Genomic DNA, 22,491 nt, shown 5'->3' with positions numbered 1-22,491 from the left:
AACTCAAAGTGCATATCAAATCAATATGTCAGTGAGAGGCTTAGTAGCAAATTATACCATCTCTTATAGCCCAAAGGCTCACGTCCGTTCAGATGCTTGGTTGAAACCAAAGTATGGTTACGTGAAATTAAATGTTGACGCGGGATTTGATAGTGACACACTCGCAGCAACATTTGGAGCAGTTATCCAGGACCATGGGAGGAAATTTATAGCGGCTGCTAATAAAAAGATGGACCTTTGCTTTGACTTGTTCACAGCAGAAGCAATTGCAGTGAGGTTTGGTTTGAATCTTGCTAATACCGTTGGATGTAGTAAGATTGAAGTGACTTCGGATAGCGTGGAGGTGGTGAATGCGTTGAGCCAAGGCTACTCTTCTTCAGTCGCTTCATCCATTATAGACGACTATTATTTCATGTCATTAGGTTTTTTCCATGTCATTTATGATCATTGTAATAGGGAATATAATCGAGTAGCTCATGAACTAGCAAGGTTAGCTAGGTTTTCTTCTTCGAGTGTTTGGATGGATAACGCCTCTAATGAGGTTATCCCTTTACTTGTAAACGATGCTACTTTACTTATGAATGAATAAAGAAGAAGAAGTTTATAAAAAAAAACATAAATACATTTTGGTCCCAGGATTAGTCGGAGGCTTCAACATGTTCTTGGTCGACGCGCCAACTTGCTACCAGAGTACTCATCGTTTTAGGTCCTACTCCTATGATTTGCCTTTTAGGTCTACTATTGGAGAGATTTATGTGTTCTCCTCCAGTTCTTTCTTTTATCATCTGAGTACGCATTGTTTTCACACCCAACAGTAGAAAGGCTAGAAGGCAACAACACACATTGAGTTGGTGACTTGTTGTGAAAGGGTCAGCACTCGTTTTATCATGAAAGATAGTCTTCCCAGAATGGTCTACACCTTCGGGGTTTTTCTGTTTCACCCTGCTTGAATCTTTGTCAAATACTCCCTCCGTCCCAGTAATGTAAGACGTTTTTTTGACACTAGTGGACGGAGGGAGTATTTCGCAGCATGCTGTACCGGCCTGTTGAATCTCATGGACAGAGATGATGGATTTCCCGCCAAATACTGGGTCTGCAGAGATGATGGATTTCCCGCTCGATCCTTAAGTAGGTACAGGAAAGAACCATCAGATCGTTGGATCTTGAATCCAGGGCCTAGGACAGTGCCTCCCAGATAACAAGTGAAGCATATTTTTCTTACCTGAAGCAGCAAAGCATATTGGCCGCATGAATTTAGTTTTCACATCACAAAATGGTAATGAGGCAGCTCTAGTTAATATAGCTGTGGGAATTTGCTGCTGCGATCTAGTAGCTGGAGTAGCCGAGGCGCTAGTTACATTGCTTAAGTGTCCCACAGACTGTTAGTGTTTGGCTTAACAGGGTCCTTTTTTGAGCCTCTATGCCACGTAGCTTCACTTGTATTGCACGCTATTGTTCAGGGAAAAGGGCGATCTTACCAGTATTCTTCTCTTGCTCATGTTCTGGATACTCTGAAGTTAGTATTTACCAACATCCATATTTGTACCCAACTTCATATCCAAGATAAACGTTTCAGTCAGGATAATAGAGGTCTGTTATCCGACCGCTTTTCATCATAACAACTACTTACTTCTGGGAGATACATCAGGGGTCCCTTAACCGAGAAATTTGAGTTTCTATTGTTATGATTCAAAGCACTTGGGAGCGAAAGGGCATTGTTTACATGGCTTTTCACATGAATGTTCTGGCAGACAAATCACAGCTGAGAAGCATGAACGCCGATGAGGATAGGCCAAGCACATTCACATTCGTAATGTGTAGACTAGATCCATCTGATAGCTGTCCGGCTTAGTCGAGGCTTTGTTATACACACACCTTGTGGCCTGTAAATGGCGAATACACGTCTTCGGAGCAGACCTCCCAATTGGTTACACTCACCAGCCAGAAATATGTTGGCATATGATTAGGCAGGCAACAATTTGCCGACAAGATTGTCTTCTACATCAGATTTCCTTTGGTTGCAAATGCTCCATTAATATACGTATCTGTTGAACGAAGCTGAGCACTTAGTAACCCTGCAAGCTCAAATGCAGGATCAGACAACATAGTAAGAACAAATACTTTTTGTTGCGGTAAAAATGAAGGAAACAAAAAACACCGGTCACTAGCTAACTGTGCAATCGAAGACTAGTCTGAATATGAATGACTAAAGCGCAATACATGCACTCGAAAAAGAGCATAAATTATGCAATATGTGCATGCTTTGATTCAAGGGTACCTTAATATCCTGTTCCTTCCAGTGCGAGTCAGGTCTGGGAAGTTCCAGCTCACAACTTTAATAGGACCACGCAGTCAATTTGGTGCTATTCTTGGCTTGCATCATCAACCAATTGGTACCTTGATCTCACAGTCTGCATCAATTCAATTGTTTTTGTTATTATGTTCTCTTGGAGAAGCTTTTGGCATGAGTTGCGGAGTAAAAATAGCAGAGATACTCCCTCCGTTCCAAAATAGATGACTCAACTTTGTACTAACTTTAGTACAAAGTTGAGTCATCTATTTTGGAATGGAGAGTAGTTCTTAAGCAGAAGGCAGACTAAATGATGCAAGAAACCTCTAGAAGTGTGACGTAGTAAAAGTCTTCCATGTGCTGCATAAGAGCTGAGCCATCCCTGATTGAGCGAAGTAGATTTATCTCCGTCTGGAGTAGTTTTTCCACAAGCTGTGTCTCTCCTTTCATCTGGAAAGAGTTTAATATGCCCAACTAGTCAAATACAATTTGAGTAACATCAATTTTATTTAGCTATGCATTATTTTTTCTCTTCCTAATGTTTCATGCTTAAAATAACATATGACTATTTATAGGGTATGTTTGGATGGTGACCAAAATCAGCCATGCCAGTTTTTTCGCAATAGCCAAAAATTTGGCTCTTGTTTGGATGGTTGCCAATACTTTGGCATACATATGCCCTCCAGCCAACTATAGTTACATTTTTTTTGCTAACATTGACCAAAAATATTGGCTAGCCAAATCTTGGTAGGGCTAGCTTGGGCTAAAATCAAACGCACCCATATTGCTAAAAACTAGAATACAAATCTTCTTGTGGCATTTCCTATACAGGTAAACATATCAGCTTGTGGTTGGTAATCTGCAAGCAATGTCACTATGGTAAGGAGAAAAAGACACTCACAAATTCACTAACAAGCACGTCAGGGGTGTACTCGCCTATCTCATCACCTTGGTCTTCATCCAAAATTTCCTTTGCCTGTGTCAGAATACAAATGCAGTTCTAAGTTCGTGTGAAAACTTGAAGATATGAAGGATTAAAGCAGGAAATGTTGACAATACTTAACCAAATATACTATTAGAAAAAAAGGTGGATTGAGACTAAAAGGTTATACAAAACAATTTTACCAGTGCATCTGTTAGATTTCCACATTTAAGATAAACTGGTGTTTCCACATGGCAATAGCCCATAAGACGTGGCACTGTTGGAATGATATCTCGATGATTGACAACTCTCCAGCTATCTTTTACTTTCTGCATATATTTATCCAAAAAAAGTTCAAATTCAAAAAACAGGCTGTGATCACAATCTGCACTACCAACTTAATTCATATAATGATACATTTACACATGATTCAATACATGAAAACAGCCCTCCATGATTCGCAGTTGAATTTTAGCATGTTTCTATTTAGTAAATGGTCTATGAATAGAGTTGCAAAATTCAGTTACCGCATTGTAGACATCAGCAAACCTTCTATTTCCAACTCTAGGAGAGCCAAAATTGTACACTGTCACGAATATAACACCATTCCTATACAAGGGGACATGAAAAAAATATGAGCATCCACCGAATATAAATTTTGCAAACTGCAGGACAAGAGGTAAATAGCATACATACATATCTTTGGTGTACTATGTTGACACGTTTATAACAGAAGCAAAAATAAGTTGGAAGCCAGGTGTTAGTTGTGCACTGTAAATTCTATTAAGCATTACGTGTTTAGCAAAACTTAAAATAAAATGAAAGAGCATCCTGACGATGCTCTCTTTCTTTGTTACACGGGCTAAGGTTTTGTAATTCTAGGGTGGGACAGTTAAAACTTCGTCAAAGCATTTTAGCCAAGTATTTGGTATCACTTAACTAAGATTGTCTCGTGTGTTAGATGTTTGACTGAATCTTCTTTCCACGTAAACCCTGGACTGAATGGAATCATATTGTCTATATGAAACAACAAGGTTATGGATCAAAATCAAGTCAAGCTTACTTAGCCATTTGACTTGATGAAAGTTCAAGAGCGAGAAGGGTTGCCAGTGCTCCACCTAAACTATGTCCAGTTATGTAGACGTGCCACGTAGGTATGGTTTCTGCATCTTCTTCATCCCTACAGTGGAGAAATAAGATGCTCTATGAATAAGGTTAGCGAGAACTAATTGAAAAAAAGGATTGATAGCACAAAAGGTACAACTTGAGTTTTTCCTGCTGCATCATTTCGGACTAACTGCTACTTTAGTTTACAATACAAGAGATGCTTATTTTGTACTCCCTCAGTCCCAAAATAAGTGACTCAGTACAAAGTTAGTACAAACTTGAGTCACTTATTTTGGGACGGAGGGAGTAATAAAATACTCACATATATTCAATGGCGTGTCTGACAAGAGCCATGATCCTATTCCTAACAGAGTCATATGCGCTTAAGAATCCACTGTGAACCTAAAACATAATATGACATTAAGCTGGTAAGCTTACACTGACAGCAAACAGATAAACAAGTGAATGCAGAGAATATATTACTAACTTGAACTTCTTGTTTGAAGTCACCACCCAGCCTCTCAGGGTTTAGTCTGGAATCAACTTCAAAATATGCTGTGTTAAGTAAACATACAAGAAAGTAAAATACTCCCTCCATTCTTAAATGTAAGTCTTTTTAGAGATTCCAATAAGAGACTACATACGGAGCAAAATGAGTGGATCTACACTCTAAAATATGTCTATATACATCTGTATGTAGTTTGTATTGAAATCTCTAGAAAGACTTATATTTAGAAACGGAGGGAGTACATTTTAATGGTAGCAATTCTTAAAATGAAAACGCAGAAACTAATGGGGAAAAAACTGTGATGTGTTAACTCTTACCCAGCAGGGACAAGCATCAAGTCCGTTATCAAATCCTTCCACCTTGTCTGAGAGGACACACAGAAACCAAAGTAAATAAGATGGTAGATGGAGAAGTTAATTAGTACATATTTCATTCAGAGAATAGAAGTGGGTCCTTCATGTTATTATTGCATACTTGCTCAGTCCCTCGAAAGGCAACAACCAGTCTTCTTCGTGAAGAATCACGCCAAATGGCAACCTGCAGAGGTTTGTTAACATATGCAACACAACACAAAGGCAAGGAGACAGCAAAACTCACTGATGCCACAATAGCTAACGTTACTCACCTGTGTGTCCGTTGAAACATTATCCAGAAAACATATCTTCTCAAAGTCTGATTTTATAAAACTGGAACGCCCCATTGAAGTGGCAAGCATAGCCCATGCCTCCACAGCAGTCTCGGCACTTGCAAACAGTTGACGTGTATCATCTGTTTTCTGTGTATTTATGGACACTTCGGTGGATGCAACAGCAGCACCATCCTCATCAACAGAATCTGCAGCACCTTGTTCTTCTGCGTTCGAATTATCTTTCTGGTTTGCTTCGTCTACTGAATCCTTGCCTTGGGATGAGAAGTTCTTAGAAAGAATCACCAAAGCTCCTAGTACATTCTCTGTTTGAGACAATACATCACGAGATACTTCATTAATGTCTGGAAAGGAAGCCTGCACTGCTTCTTTAGCAGGCTTTGTGCTATCTTCATTGTCAACACTGACTGTATGTTCAGGAGTTGTTTCGCTGCCATCACTGGTTGATGTATCTGCTGTCGCCAGTCCAGATTCTAAATATAGCTGTTCAGCCATTTCACGTGATTTTGATCCAAGTGAACTTAGCAGGTCAAATCCATCCAATTGCTTAGCCTCTGGAAGAGAATATCCAAAGTTCTTAAGAACATTTTGGTTGAGTGTTTTGGTGAAAGCACTCCAGAAGTACTCATCAGGTTCCTTCATATCGGTTGATGTGTTTCCCTCACTGTTAACAACGGCAGCAGTGTCTACAGGTTCACTCAGGGAATCTGAGTTCTCTCCAAAAGCTATCGAATCAATCTTCTGCTGTTGCAGTTCATCTGAACTAATAGAGTTATCCATGGATTCGTCAGGCCTTTCAGAAACCTCAGCTTCACTATCAGAAGACGATGACTTTAGAAGGTTTGTGTCAGTTAAAGAACTCAGTTGCCCAAATGCAGATTGCACGAACTGGCTTGCATTTACAGTTTCAGATCCAAGGACCGTCCTAAGAGCAGATCCTAGGCTGCTCTCTTCAAGAAAGTCAGACACAAAAGGTGTTCTCCACCATTGTTTATCACGCTCAATGTCATCATAACTCTTGTATTTGACCTAGTGTGTTAATAATAAGAATTAAGATAAACCTGAAATCAAGTCTGGCATTGTTTAAGGACTGAACTATTGATATACAGAAGATAACGTGTAGGCTGTCCGTATACCATCTTACCTGTTTGTGCTAGGAGAACAGCAGCAATGCATAATAGATGGGGATCCCTGATAAATATAAAATGCAGTAAACTACCAGCGAAATTTGCCTATGTACTCCTCGGTATACGACTATACATCATTAGAAAGACCATTTTACCAATGAGTAGCCAACTGTGAAAATTATTCTGCTGGTTTTGCTTTTAGAAGGATGAAAGAAAAAATGGAGATTTTTCTTTAGGAAGGTACTTTGTATCCCTCTGGGAAACAAGGATCAGTTCACTATGGCATACACATTCCAAGGGAGTACAGCGATGACCAGACTAATTTTTTTCTTGTAGAAATCTTATTCTTACCTCCAAATCAATAGTTCCACCACCATCAGCACCAAGGCCTTCTAATTCGACAGTGATGTCATGTTTATTTCCTAAAAAGAACAAGGTTATCCCAAAAGTCTCCAAATGAATTCATATAATCATATTAAATATTATTGGAGAACATAATGTCTGATTGCACTAAAAGCAATGTTATCACATGCACTTGCACTGTGAAAAATGAACTAGCACGGCAAGAAGTTACCATCCTAGATCTATACATATTTTCATTTGGTCAAACTGCTATAACTGATAAAGTAGTTAGAGTGACATAGTTCCTCTAGGAGTTGCATACAGCCATACAGTGGTATAGATCAGCAACGCTGAATGCAATTGAGCAACATGTGCAGTCGTCACCACAGTTCCAATAACAGTAACTGTATCTGATCCAAGGAGTTCTAACACAGTTGGTAGATTGCATCTTGGACGTTTTCAAATGGGTGGTATTAGTAAGTTACTCTGATTTTTCAACTGAGACAGGTTTATTAAAATCTGCTCCCAAGTTGGTCTGGTTACAAAATGTAGCATTTTTCTATCCGATTAAGAGTCAATACTCCATAAGCACACACACACACACAACAGATGGAAACTCTGTACGTCTCAAATTTCTTCATAGATCGGAAAATGGTCAGCTCAATTCCTGTATGGATTTTGGATTGGGGTCTGTACACACGACACAAGTTCCACTCAGAATGAGTAAAACAGCATCCATGGCCCCATATTGAAATACCTTATAATCACGAAAAGAAGTATCAAAGAACAAACTGTCATTTTTTGGGTCAATACAGAGAGTTACCATCACAAAGTGTTTCAAGATACAACCCAGCATTTCCCATTCGTTTGTGTGGGGTGATAAGGTTTGCATCCCAAGCCTCAACCTATTGAAAAAAATGGCACCAGATGCAAAAAAAGAAAGGCACAAATATTATCTGTGGTGATACCAGAATATAATGAAGTAGGTGATTAGAAGGAAAATTACAAGATGCATACAATTGGTTGATATGGCTATGTCACTTGCTATACAATGTAATGTATAGTTTGCTCATCTACTTGTTGATTAAATAGAAGAAATTTCGAATTTGCACCATGTACTCCAGTCATCTGATACCTCTGATTCTGAGTTAACCCCACAACAGAGAGCTGAGATTTGTATTTTAGTGTGTTATTAAACTTAGCAACCATGGAAACCTCACTGGTTCACTCTAAAGAACCAGATTCGGGATTATCGTAGACCTGAACAGTATTCGCTGATTTCCAAGATGCAGAACTATACAACAACAAAGATATTATCTAGTACACAGCTTAAAGTGAGTCCAATATCACTATGAGCTCACATTACTTCTTCATACCTGGAGTAGATTTTCTAGAGACGTCCTAATGTTAAATGTGAAATCTTGATTCCAGGTTGGCTCCTTCGTCCTACATTAATCAACTGCTGGAATCAGAAACTCCAGCGACGATGGAAAAAAATAGCGATCTCAAGTGTATCAAACATTTTATCAAGAAACCAACCCCATTAGGCGTGATATATATCACATACATTATTTTCATAATATAAAGAGGAAATTTCCAACTCAAAAAGAAAGAGTTACTCACCCCCATTTAATTTGGCTCTTTGCAGTTTGACCGTTAAGTTGTAGAACTACATAAGGATCACTTGTACCCTGAAATGGAAGGAGAAGGAAGTTGTTGATGAAGTAGAAGAAAAGAGCTTCATGTAGCTTCATGTAATGGTAGTTAAAATGTGTAAACTACTGATTCATTCAGTAAATATGGGAGCTCTCAAACTTCTTGGGCCACTTATATTAAAACTGAGAATAGTATCCATAGATTGTCCCAGATATCTTAGATAACTATATTCAGCAACCGACAGTATATTTTTTACTATACCCATCCATTATTCAGTATTCTCCGCAACGAAATAACTGAAGCGCCATGAACAAATAACATATGCAGCATATATATACTGAAGAAACAAACAGTAACTACTCACTAACATATTCATCACCATACCCATGGATCCATTGCAGGAAGACTGTTGCCTTTCTTGAGCCTCACAACTAGTTGGCCATCGTATACTTCATGGAGAAACACACTGCAATATCCACCGCACCATTCACAGCATTTAGAGTGACGACAGCTTTCAGAATTGCATTGCCCTAGTTGGTCAGAACCACAAATACTTGCAGGTTGCAGCGCAATTCACAAACATTACGATCCGGTCTCTGTGGGGAAAGGATACGGCCACAACTTACTCGGATAGGAACACCGTCTGACACTCGGCCGCGTCCGTCTCGCGCCAGCCCGCATCTGCCTGCCAAACCAGACGAACAGAACGCTTGCCTCCATCAGCTCCCAGGAACACACACAGGATTTGTTGACGTATAAATATATTGCCTAGTCTCTTCCATCAGATCGGTCTTTTGGTTGTTCTCCCTCCATCCTTGAAAGAGTATACTTCCAACTTTGTTGGAGAGTCAAACTATTTGAAAGTTTGACCGAGTTTGTGAAAAAATATATCAATGTTTGTGAAACCAAATAGGTATATGATGAAAATATATTATATCATGAATCGAATGCTACTAATTTGACGGCATAACTATTGGTGTATTATTGTATAAATACAGTCAAGCATAAAGTTTGACTTCCCAAGAAAGTTGGAAGTACACTCTTCGAAGGACGGAGGGAGTATTGGTTAGAGCCTCCTTTGGTTCATAGGAATATTGTAGGAATTGCAAAGGATAGGAACTTTGTAGGAAAAATTCCTTTGGAGCCCTTTGGTTTGTAGGAATGGATTCCTATTCCTATGTAGAATAGGAATCAATCCTTCACATTTCAAAAGAAAAAAAACATTAGCCTAGACTCAATGGAAAAATTCTTAGGCTTCTTTTGGTTCATAGGATAGGATTATCATAGGAATAGGAATCTTGTAGGAAATGAGATGACATGTATCTCAAATCCTATGAGTAGGAATAGGAAACAAGAGGTCATTTGGTTGACACCAAAGGAATTTTTCCATTGAGTCTAGGCTCTTTTTTATTTTCCTATGAAATGTGGAGGATAGGAACCAATCCTATGTAGGAATAGGAATCCATTCCTATGAACCAAAGAGCTCTAAAGGCAAAAATTCTATAAGAATCTTATCCTCTAGAATTCCTATGAAATTCCTCTAAACCAAAGGAGGCCTTATCCTATGCATCAAATGACATCTCTTTCTCTATAGGATTTAAGATGCATGCCAATCTCACTTCCCGTGATTTTCCTATTCCTATTCCTATACTAGTGCAGTTGAAGGATGATGGGTAGAAGGGGGACAGGGGGCTCACGGGTGGGGTGCTGTAGGCTTCGAACGCGAAGCCGGCGAGCACGACGGCGAGGTTGAGGTCGAACTGCGGGTGCGGCTGCTCCTCGTCCCCGACCGACCCGTCGTCCGCGGGGCTCTCCGGGCCGGGCTTCACGGCGGAGGGCTGGCCGCCCGCGCACCTCGCCCTCAGCCCCGCCGACCTCCGCCGCCTCCCCCTCCTCGCGCCCCAGCACCTCACGGCCCGGTAGCTCGCCGGCGACGAGCGCCCGGAGAGGGACGCGATGGGGCACACGCTCGCGAGGGCCGTGGAAGCCATGGAATGGAAGAACCTTCTCCACTCTGCTGGTTTCGCCCGTGGATTCCAGTGTGCGCGCGCCGTTCAGAGTGGTGATAAAGAGGACCTGACGTCAGGGGATCCGGCTCCGGCGAGGTGGGGAGAAAAGCGCGCCACGTCTGCGCTGCACCGCTCGGGGGCTGCTCGCTGGGCCCCATGATTTGCCAGCTTGGAGCTATGTGTGCTGTGTGTGTGGTCTGTCGTGGTCGCGAAGTCGGCAGGGCGCACGATTCTCCTGGCAAAACGAGCAACATATTCTTCCAGCATGTCTTTGTTAAATCCTACTCCCTCCGTTGACAAGAACGTCTTTTTTTTTTTTGAGGATGACAAGAACATCTTATATTTGTGAACGGATGGAGTATTTGTTTCAGCCCAAGCAGGTATGGTTCTTAGCGATCATGATGGGGGCATCATATTCGGTTCATGTCAGCACTTGTTTTTCTAGGATGATGTGCTGGAAACGGAGATATTGGCTATAAAGGAAAGTCTCATTGTATGGGATGGGATTTGTGGCACGCGGGTGTGGGGGCACATAGATAGTGGGCCGTCGATCTGTGCTATGATTTGTAATTTTGTCTGTGTATTGTTGTGTATTTGCTCTTCTATATTAGTAAGGACATATCTGTATTTGCATCGTAAATTAAAAGTAAAAGTAGTATACCTGTTTCCATGGGACCATTTTCGAATGTACGTAACAAGTGTCTAGTAAAATGGAAGCCTTGTGTTAAACCGTTCAATGTGTTCTTCTCCCAATATATTTTTGATGTACCCTCTGCATCTCTTCTTAGAGCTCTTGAAGTACCATCTGCTTCTCTTCTTAGAACTCTTGAAGTACCAACTGCTTCTCTTCTTGGTACTCTTGAAGTACCATCTCCTTCTCTTCTTAGCAGTCTTCTAGACGAGAAGGATCCAAGCTATTCTGTTACGAGTCACTCAGAGACGACAATGACAAAACAACAGTACGAGATGTATTATCGAAAAAGGCTTTCACCCCACTTTATAGGTAAAAGGAAACCACCACAGCCACAAGGTCCAACCGATGTTCAAACCGCACGCGCGCGCGCAAACACACACACGCAACCACAATACAGACACACAAACACATAGTACAAGAGGGTTCTGCTAAGGGCACAACAACTCAGCAATCCCTAAAAGAAGAAAAAACAAGTGCGGTAGCCAAATCCTCGAATGGCTAATCCGGCTCTGGGGGTGGTGGAGGAAGCGGCAGCGCCAAGTGAAGAGCCATCGCGCGGAGATCTGCAATGTTGATTTTGATGTTGATGGCGTCTCGGTCTTGGGGGCGGCTAAGCGGCCTTCAAAGCTGCAAGTAACCATAGAATTTGAAAATCGCGTCAGTGGCACGGCAGAGGGGAACACGCTGGATGACTAGATGACTGCAGACGGTCCAGAGCGTCCACACGAGGACCCCGATGCCCAGCCACCTAATGTGGCGAGCGTGGTGGGGTTGCCTCGATTTCCTCGAGGAGGTCGGGGAAGTTGGTGTTGCACCAATGCCCACCCACGGCATCATGGAAGCAGCTCCACATGAATTGAGTCGACACACATGAGAAGAAGATGTGATTCGAGTCCTCAACTGTCCCACATAGGGGGCATAAGCCGTCTCCAGGGCCATTGCGCTTGAGCACCCCGCGCCAGAGGGGATACGGCCCCAGATCCACTGCCATAGGAATATCCGAATTTATAGGGGGAATCTATTCTCCCAAACCTGGGTAAAGACCGCGGGGGCTGGTGAGGGCGCAATGGCCTGATAAACGGACATGGTGAAGAACCGCCTGGAGTGATCTAAGAGCCAAGAGATATGGTCGGAGGGTTGACCACCACCGGGGGTGGAGAGCGATGCAATCCAGGAGGTCCTGCCACTCGGCTAACTCTGTTGGACCAAACGGCCTTCTGAACGCAAGACGTCCTAAGTCAATAAGGGCCGTCTGGACGAACACGTTTGGAACCACCGCTATGGAGAACAACACTGGCAACCGGGCGGCAAAGGGGTGATCCCTAGTCCACATGTTGAACCAGAATAGGGTCGAGGAACCCTACCCCACCGTAATGGAGGTCCCGATGCGAAGGACTGGGAGTAGCTGAATGATGGACTGCCATAACTGTGAGCCACCAGACCGCTGACAAAAGGCGGGCGGCTGTCCGTAGAGATATTTGTTCCGGATAATGTCGAGCCATAGGCTGCCCTCTCCATTTGCAATCCTCCATAGCCAGCAGGTCAGAAGGGCGATGTTCATGCGTTTGGGAAACATGATCCCAAGTCTGCCCTGGTCTCTAGGCTTGCAAATGTCAGGCCAGCTCGCCATATGATTTTTTTGCTTATCTCCTTCCCCAGCCTAGTAGAACCTCGCCTTATATTTGGCAATCTCATGATGGAGGGTCTCGCGAAGGCTGTAGAAGCTCATGATGAACAGGAGCCAGCCAGAGAAGGAGAAATTAATGAGCATCGTCCTCGCCGCCTTAGAGAGCCACCAGCCCTGCCAGGGTTCGATGCACCTTTGCAGCTTGCTCACCGTCAGGCGGGGTCTGTGGAGGAGAGGCGCGGGTCATTGATGTGGATCCCCAAATAGGACGTGGGGAAGGTACCCAATTGGCAATTGAGCCGATAGGCAATATCTTGGGCCTCAGCAGGCAAGTATCCCGTCACCATCACTGCACTCTTATCAAAGTTGATCGAGAGACCCAACATCTGTTGGAAACACAGCAGGAGGAATTTCAAGTTTGCGGTGTCCTCCGTGGAGCTGGACACCATGATAATGGTGTCATCAGCGTACTGCATGAGGGAAACCCATCCCCTCCAACTAGGTGAGGCAGAAGGCCGTGGATGTGTCCCGCTGCCTTAGCCTTGTCGAGGATGGCGGCAAGAGCATCAACAACCATGTTAAATGGAATGGGGAGAATGGATCGCCCTGTCTCACCCCACACAGGGTGGGGAAGAAGGGGCCGATCTCATTGTTAATTTTCACCAAGGTACGTCCACATGACACCATCTACATCACGCGAGTGATCCATCTATTGTCGAATCCCTTACGGAGGAGGACCTCCCGAAGGGAGGACTAGTGGACAGTGTCATAGGCCTTATGGAACTCAATCTTCAGGAAGACCACCTTCTGCTGTCTAGCGCGAACCTGGTGAAGGACTTCATGAAGAACGAACACCCCATCCAGAATGTATCGACCTTGGACAAAGGCTGATTGGTTCGGATGGGTGATGTGGTCTACTAACTGGGTCACCCTATTGGCATACACCTTCGCCATGATACGAAGATCACATTGATCACCGTTATATGGCGGAACTGGCGAATGTCCAAGGCCCCAGCCACCTTAGGGATAAGAGTGATGATCCCGTAGTTCAACCGAGCTAGATAAATCGCGCCGACGCAAAATTCCTCAAAAAGCGCCATCACCTCTGGCTTGATGACATTCCAGAAGGTCTGGAAGAACTTGACCGAGAGGCCATCTGGGCCCGGAGCAGACGCTAGACGTATTCCAGAAGCTTATCTTAAACAGGTTAGTCGACGTTGTATCTTTGATGTTCTGCGGGTTTCGTCTTTGCACAAGTTATGAATATGGTTGCTGGTATTCAATCTTTTTTTTTCTTTTAGGTGCTTCTACTACTAGTTTCTCCTGTTTCAGAAACTCGGATCTTTGGCTTATCGAATCTTGTTAGTAAGGAAAATTTTGGGCTCGGATGTTAGAACACAAATACTGATGTACATATGTAGTTTACGAACCTAGGATGTGATTGTAAGTACCGAAAATTAAAACTTAGAAACTTTGGGGCAAGTACGTCAATTACATACACTAAAACGTAGGATATTATGTTAGTTACAGAAAGTGAAACTTACAACACATGTACTCTCTGGTACCCTTAGAAGAATGTGGATCACACGGTTATTCAATATTTGTACAATAACACAAATTGAATATGGATTATTACATTGAAAATAAAAATAGATGCACTTAGATATGTATGTAAAATTGTGTTCGCGAAAAAAGTTAGTAAATTTAACATGATTATTACATACAAGAATAGAATTACATTACGAACTTAATTTCTGAAACTTTAATTGATTTATAGATATACTACATAAATTTTTGACAGACTTGAATGACTGATAGTTCGCTGTAAAATTAAATGTATGCATTAGTTATAAAATTTTCAAGTTAACTTATGCACTCGTAAAGTAGCACGTGAATGTATTTCTTAAGTTGCATGGATCAGTAAATAATTTAACTGCTTGTTTCGGTCACTTGATTCTAGTTTACTTGCCATGCTTGGATAAGGAGGCTAGACAGGCTTTGTCGTATTTTTAGCAATCCAACGCTACAACACGCTCTACCCCTAGGGTCTTGTTTGCCAAAAGCGTTGACGTAGATCATGTCGTTAGTACAGGTGATTGTGTTAGCTGGTTGGTAAGACTCTTAGCGCTAGCGTATGAACATATGACAATGCTAATGCCTTCTAGCAATAGAGGGTTGATTGAGCCTGAGGAGGGTATCTTTGATCTTTGCGTAGGGCTCAACAACTTTTGCAATTATATGATTCACCGACAGCGATCAGCTGCACGCGAGAGGGCTCGGATGGCTCTGGCATGCCTCAAGGAGTATTGGCATGCCTCAAGGAGTATCAAAAGGATATGGACGTTCACGACATCATGTGGACGGAATTTGATCTAGCTCCCCTCTCACAGGAGGTTATGCACGCCTTCAGAGTAGTGAAGTGTTGCGAGTACAAGGAGATCTTAGACATTTCATGGAGAATTGGTTGGATGCCTGGATTAGATGTTTGTCGTGTTATCTTAGTATGTGACGGCTTGGATGAAAGGTTGTTTTGGGCCGACTGACTATAGCATACTGCACCTGGTTGCTTTTATTTTTCCATTCTTCTGTTGTCTTGATGTTGATGGTATCCGATCCTATTTTACGATCATAAACTGAATGTTTATGTTTGTAAAACCCCATGGTTGGTTCATAGCTAAGGTCCTTTTATTTTCTCATCTGTTGGAGATGCTCTAGGAATGCTAGGCTGCCATATTTAAGGTGCAACAATCCAATTGGCCCTTCTGAAGGTGAGTAGCATGTAGGTTTACCCGACACATAGCTTACTCTAGAGTCATCTTCACTATGTGGCTAACAACTTGATAGGAGGTCGAGGTGGTTGACCAGTTCAGCCGATGCAGCTACATGTATGACATGTTTTGGTGCTAGCGACCAATTGCTTGACTGAATTGAGATTAGGCTGAGTAGAAGTTGTCCAGCACAAAGTCAAACAGAGCAAGGATAGCATCTTTGAATATTTGATTGTCGTACCAATGATCCCACAACAAAGAAGCCATCTCCGAGCTTACACTTCATGCTAGCATTAAAGGACAATGTAATAGCTGGGAAGAAGACATTCTTCCCTAATATGAAGTTTTCTATGATTTCCTTTGCCAGGACCATGTGTTGCTGAGCAATGGTTAATCTACTGCCGCTTAAAGAAGAGTTATAGTTGTACTACAGGGAGAGAATTAAACTGAGACTCAAACCCCATCTACTCAGGGTTAGTCAATTATCCTTTACATGAGAAGGAGCACAGATAGCGATATCAGGCGAGAGCCAATGACCAGCCAGACATGCACGGCCGAGACACACACGCCCCAGTACGCGTTGGGCAGCGAAGGGATGATATGGTAGTGGCATGACGCACTTGTGTCTGTCAAAGTAGACCCTCCTCAGGAACACCCAGCCACCCAAGGAGGTGAAATTGCCTGGGTCTTTCTCCAGTATCATCTCCATCTACACGTTCCCATCCTCTAGTAGTATCTCGTTGTAGTTCCTGATCCCCTAGAACATCCCTGAGTCATCTACAAACCACACAATTCTTACCCACTCTTGCTTCATAGTATTATACTACTAGTTAACCCTGTCGAAGATTGTGTGCTTCAGTGGCGGAGCTTGACAGAGATTGTTGAGGGGGCAAAGCAGAGTTAGTCGGTTAGGGGGGGGGGGCAAAAGGACAAATTATGCTTAAACCATGATAATTGTTAAAATTTTAGTTTAATAACTAATGATATTTCACATAATTTCTCTAGGGTAGGGGGCCATAGCCCCCCTAGGTTCTAGTGAAGCTCAGCCACTGGTGTGCTTACTAATGGTGATAATAATGATATTTCACATAATTTCTCTAGGGTAGGGGGTCATAGCCCCTAGGCTCTAGTGAAGCTCCGCCACTGGTGTGCTTACTGATGGTGTCGTACTGGATGAGGGGCTGGTAATTAAAACTGAAGACTTGTGTCAGCCTACGGAGATTGGGTTGTTGCACCACCAGATTCCATCCGTTGACTGCATCATAGTTCATGACTGTCACCTTCATCCTTGAGTGTAGCTCTGCTTCACGTGCCAGTGCACCCAGATCGGGTACATGTGCTCCGTGCAGATGATCTGCCATGTCACTGCATGCCACCAAGCCAAGAAAGAGTCATCGCTCTGGCTCGATGCACAACGCGTCACACGACAGTGGATCATTGGTAAGAAGAAAGAATAAAATGCTTATGCAGAACTTGTTCGTGCCGCTACTCGTCGACCTTGGACATCATCGCGGGCACATTGGTGGCGTTGATGCAGGTGTAGCCCAGCACGCCGATGCTGAAGGCGGTCGACATCTTGGGACCGTCGTGCTCGTCGAGGGTGAAATTGATTATCCAGTTGTTCTGTGTGACGGATATACCTGGCCAAATGTCGGGCCGGGCCGGGCTTTGGGCCGGGCCAAACAAAGCCCGTTGCAAAAAACCTGGGCCCGAGCCCGGCCCGGCCCGGCCGTCGGGCCTAGATTTCAGGCCCGAGCCCGGCCCATCAGTCAAAAAGCCCGAAGGGCCTCGGGCCACGGGTCGGGCCTCTTCGTTAAATGGCAAATATGGCAGGCCCGAGCCCGGCCCGACCTGGCCATCGGGCCTAAAAATCAGGCCCAAGCCCGGCCCATGGGCAAGGTCGGGCCGGGCCGGGTCGGGCTTTTTTAGATCGGGCCGGGCCGGGCCGTCCGGGCCGGGTTTCCCATGGCCAGGTCTAGTGACGGACAACATCTTGCCTCCATGACAACAGCTGGTGGACTACCTGTTGTATGATGCTCCCGGCGGTAGGTCCACCATGATCGGTTGCTTCTCATAGAAATATGGAGGGGCGCCATTGGTAGCATGGAAGCTAGTGCAGTTGCCCTTCTCCTTCGTTTCTACGTCAGTCATGAACGAGATGAACCCACGCCCGACCCACACCAAGCTCAACCGCCACCCTCGGTGCTCAATGTGGCGGTACAACTGGTAATTGTCTTATGAGGGATATAAGGTTCATAACATGGTGTCTTATGAGAGTTATATCAAAGACTGGTATACTACAATGTAGTGGTATCCTGGATCGCTGCAATGCGGTTGGAAATAACAAACCACCTGTGACGGTTCGAGCATTTGAGGCAGTTTTAGAAACCGATGTCCACTGTGCCGAATATTAGCGACACATGCTTTGAGGCAAATTTCGTAATCGTTGCTAGTACATGTAGGAAAACCTCCTACAGAGCCTAATTATGTACTAGGGTGTTATAGTTACCAGACTGATCATGCTAAAGTTATTAGACCGCCCATGCAAAAGTTACTAGATTACTCATACTAGAGTTACCAACATACTGTGTTGTAGGTTGGAACCCTAAGATGGATATTTTCACACTTGGAGGGTGTCGGGGATATACCCCGTGGTATGACCCGACCGGAAGTATGACCCGGCTAGGACTTGGTATTTCATTGATGACCCGACAATTTGAAAGACGGCAGATCGTAAGCCAGATTGTAAGCTAGCAGATTGTAAGTCAGATTGTAAGCCGGTAGTTGGTAAGTCAGATTGTAAGCCGGCAGATGGTAAGTCAGATTGTAAGCTGGCAGATTGTAAGCCAGATTGTAAGCCAGATCGTAAGCCAGATTGTAAGCCGGCAGATTGTAAGCCAGATAGTAAGCCGGTAGTTAAGAAGCCCAAGATGTTAAGAAGCCCATGGAAAGAAGCCCGTGAAGAGAAGTCAGAATAATTTAAGTCTTAATCCGAGTTGGACTCTACATGTAAACCGCCCCTTCAACTTATATAAGGAGGGGCAGGGCACCCCAAGAGGGGAGGTGGAATAATCGTTAAGGTTAGACACAACCAGGAGAGCCGGTTTACGGCGACTCCCTCATGAGCATAATGAGACCTAGCCACAAACAACATGTAGGGTTGTTACCGGATGATGTTTCTCGGGGCTCGAAGTTGTCTAAACCCTTGTCTTGTGTTGCGTATCTCGATTCCGATCAACCCCTCTCAAGATACCACATAGATGCATTGGCCTCACGACTAAGTACTCACACTAGGACATCTGTCGTGACAAATCCACGATAGTTGGCGCCCACCGTGGGGCTCGCGCACGGTGGTGTTGAGTTCTTGGAGAGATTTCTCTAAAAGGGATCGAGAAGTTTGCAACTTTCGAGATGAAGGAAAGATTGGTTTTGAAAGGATCTACATCAGCTTTAAGTTCGCTAGATCAAGATCAAGATTTTTTTATAGGCATCAGTTCAATTGACAAAGATCATCAGGGAAAAACCTGAAGATTTAGCGTCAAGCCGCCGCGTTCATCAGCAGGATCGATCTGCCGTCATCAGACGAACTAAACCAAGAATACTTGGAAAAAGACCCGGACGTGGGCGAGTCAAAACTGCCACTACTCGGAAAACCGGCGATGACCCCTGACTGGCCTTGTTCCTGCCTCCGACTCCGATCTGTCAATTGCCAAAAGAGTCGTTTTTGCCATCATGTTGAGCCGCCCGTACGTTTATGAGCCGGCCGCGGTTACCGCGACCGCAAGCCGCAATCCACCTGAGTCGCCGTGTTCCAGTATACTATTAGTATTATAACAGATGACACAGCAAATTAGTGCAAACTCATGACACACGCCAGATCCGCATCAACCATCAGTGGATACAAAAAAGCTAGCACACGGGTCAAAACCGCATGAGATAGAGCCAGAGTCGCAGACGCAGAAGTCCGAATTATCATCGCGGTCGGACAGAAAATCAGATTCGTCCTCCACATACCCAAACATATACAAATCCAAGATTTATCAAAAACATCAAGGGCGACGTTTGGGTGTTTCAGTCAAAGTGTTAACGATCTCGGTGTGGCTCTAATCCCTGTCTTTCAAACAACTTATGATGGGAGTTAGGAGTACAACCCGCAACAGCACTGCCCGAGCCGCTGAAGTCATCGACCTCGCGTTGATCCGCCCTCGGCGCCACTGGTCTCCGCTCCCAAGCCCAGCTTGAGGCGCCGTCCGATTGAACCACCCGGTCCCGCTGCGAGCCGCCGTTGCGCCGGCCTTGTCTCTGAACTATCCCTCCGAGTAGCTCTTCGCTGGATTACTCTGCCGCGGTCGATCGCCTCCACCTTCATCTCAAGCCGACCTGTCGCAAGCCGCTCACCTTCCGCGCCCGTGGCATTGCGTCGAGCGCTGACCTTTCCGCCGCTCGTCAACCTAGCCTGTCTCAAGCAGCCTTTGAGTCGCCGCCATTGTCACCGAGCCGCCCCAGCCAGGCGCTGCCTACGAGCCGTCAGGTCTCATGGCTGCTACTAATCTGAACCGTCCCTGCGCTAAGCCAAGCTGCTGCCTGAGCCTCTGTCCGTTGAATCGCCCGGGCCGCTCGCCTGCCGAGTCGTTGTTCCACTTTTGGTGTGAGCCGCCCTCAAACGGGCCCCGTGGTGAGTCGCCGGCCTCCGCTGCCGAGCCGCCTCGCCGCGGATCAAATTCGTTGCGGCCAGGCCAAGTCACCGCCGCGGATCCAGTGACCCGCCACAGACACGGATGGTCCACGACTCGGATTTCTCCTGCGTCCGTGCCTCGCGGAACCACTGACCAGCACGTCTTCGCCTTCGACCCGCCACACCAAGCGCCGCTGTTACACGCTTTGTCGGCTCACTGTCGCTCCTTCTGCACATGGTGTGGCCCGGCGTCCCCTTTTACGACGAGACGGCTCGTGGCCGTGTCAAGACGCCGGCGCCCAAACTCCACTGCAGCGGACATGTCGTCGCCGACCTGCCTCCGATGTAACTCGCTGTGGCTCACTTCGGGTGCCATCACCGCTTCGTCAAACCGCCCAAGCAAGCTGTAGCTATAGCTTCGCCTTTGTGGTGACCCACTTCCACGGCCGGTTCTCCTCTGTCACCGGTGTCAACCGCTGCGGCCATAGTTTTGACCATGAACCACCCCTGCTGCATCCGCGGTTGCACATTGAGCCGGCCAGCTTGTCCCCTCCGCGACCGTCCGAGCCGCTGTAGCTGAGACCCGCCATGACCTCAAGTCGCCGACCTCCGCCGGTGTGCCTTCGCTGCTGAGCCGCCGCGTGTGAGTCGCTGTTTTTTGCCTATGAGTCGCCGTTCCATGACCTGCCACAGCGGCAAGACGATGAATCCGCAAAGTGCTCCCACGAAGGTCAAATTCATCAAGTCGCCACCATCGAGCCGCCCACTATCACCGCTGCCGCGGGCCGCTGTTGCTGTCACAAGTTCAGCCTCGAGTCGCTATTCCAGCCACTACCCCGCCGGGTTACACTTCTGCCACATCTTCCTCCACACCGTTGTCCACCCGCACTACTATTGCGTTTCGGGCCGCTGACTGCATCGAGTCGCATAACGCCTCCCGACCACTGTGCCTGGAGTCGCCGGCCGTTTCTGCTTCACAACCTGTCGTGGCTTGTTTCGTCCGCTGCCGCTGAACCGTCCTCGCCAGCGCGGCCTCACTGAGCTGCCTCTGCCCGCGAGCTGTCCTCACGGAGCCGCCCTCGTCGAGGCAGTCCGCCTACTACAAGCTGCCACTGGCCTCTGCCCCGCGAGCTGCTCGCGCCGCCTTCTTTCAACCTCACTCTGAGGATGCCCTAGCCGGTGTGCCTTCACTCGTCACCAATTTCGCCGAGAGGGTTTCTTCAACTGCAACACCTGCCGGCTGTAAGACGCTGCCACGGATTCAACCCGCCGGACTTCGCCTCCATGGACTCTTCCACCGTGAACCACCGCTTCGCCAGCACCTCTCCCTCGCTGTGGTTCACCCTTCCACCACGGACTCACTGAGCCGCCCTCGCTCAAACCCACAGGCCGCCCGCGCCGGACCTCCCGATGACTCTGAGGCCGCCACAGCTGTGCCTCGCCGGCATGCCCTATCACTACCGCGCCTTCAAGCCTCCACCTCGTCAGAAGTTGTCCACGATGTGAGTTGCCCTTGCTGGTGTGCCGAGCTGCTGCCGCAGCCGCTTCTGCCTTGCCGAGCCAAGGCTGCCCCTGCAGTCTTGAGCCGCCCGCGAGTCATCATCTCTTCCACGCATCTCGCGAGCCGACTCTGCGTGACTCTAAGCAGTCGCCTCTATCGCTGTGGTACGGCTGCCCCTTCAATTACGTGTCAAAATTATCAGGGCCTATGCTCCCGACAAAAAGTGACGTCTAACGAATGCTTCAAGTACTAGTGCATCTTCATCTGACGAAAGTACCAGGTGGTATCTGCTTCATCTACCTTTTAGTACATGTTAAAATATTTAAGGGCAATTACTCTTTCTTGCAAGGTCTTCAAATGGAGGACTTGTCTATTGCAATGATGACCGTCTTATCACAGAGTTTGTTGCATAATATATGCCGGAGATATACAACAAATATCGAGAGGATCATAAACTCACCTCAAACCTCTGGTGTACATAATTCCAGTGTTCAGCTAATCAACTATATGGCGGTTTATATCACAGCTGAGTATGAAGAATCTCAAGCCAACTCCTCGAGTCATCTTAAGACCCGGGGGCTACAATGATATGATTCAGCAAAGTCTTACCAGTTTCAGC

At 45.6% G+C, this 22,491-nt stretch overlaps 1 protein-coding gene across 5 annotated transcripts; it reads right to left on the bottom strand.

The window, feature by feature from the left end:
- Positions 1-1,555: 1,555 nt before the first annotated feature.
- On the bottom strand, positions 1,556-10,697 carry LOC123189744 (uncharacterized). Of its 5 annotated transcripts, none has more exons than XM_044602225.1 (19): positions 10,296-10,692; positions 9,225-9,283; positions 8,983-9,064; positions 8,566-8,633; positions 8,319-8,388; positions 7,766-7,847; positions 6,952-7,022; positions 5,453-6,502; positions 5,302-5,364; positions 5,145-5,191; positions 4,807-4,852; positions 4,642-4,721; positions 4,276-4,392; positions 3,740-3,821; positions 3,416-3,541; positions 3,192-3,266; positions 2,615-2,740; positions 2,279-2,411; positions 1,556-2,045 (listed from the first exon to the last, which is right to left on the bottom strand). In XM_044602225.1, the coding sequence occupies exons 1-18, from the start codon at positions 10,587-10,589 to the stop codon at positions 2,364-2,366; spliced, it is 2,586 nt and encodes an 861-aa protein (XP_044458160.1). In that variant the 5' UTR covers positions 10,590-10,692; the 3' UTR covers positions 1,556-2,045; positions 2,279-2,363. The 5 variants fall into 5 exon arrangements, with proteins under 5 accessions (XP_044458160.1, XP_044458158.1, XP_044458161.1 ...); XM_044602223.1 differs by having other exon boundaries at positions 1,556-2,075; positions 10,296-10,691; XM_044602226.1 differs by having other exon boundaries at positions 1,556-2,075; positions 9,225-9,451; positions 10,296-10,585.
- Positions 10,698-22,491: the final 11,794 nt, after the last annotated feature.

This window comes from Triticum aestivum, chromosome 2A (genome assembly GCF_018294505.1).
Source record: "Triticum aestivum cultivar Chinese Spring chromosome 2A, IWGSC CS RefSeq v2.1, whole genome shotgun sequence".
In the NCBI taxonomy this organism is placed as follows: Eukaryota; Viridiplantae; Streptophyta; class Magnoliopsida; order Poales; family Poaceae; genus Triticum; species Triticum aestivum.
Note: the sequence above shows the minus strand (reverse complement) of the source record. Positions and strands in the feature narration are given on the sequence as shown.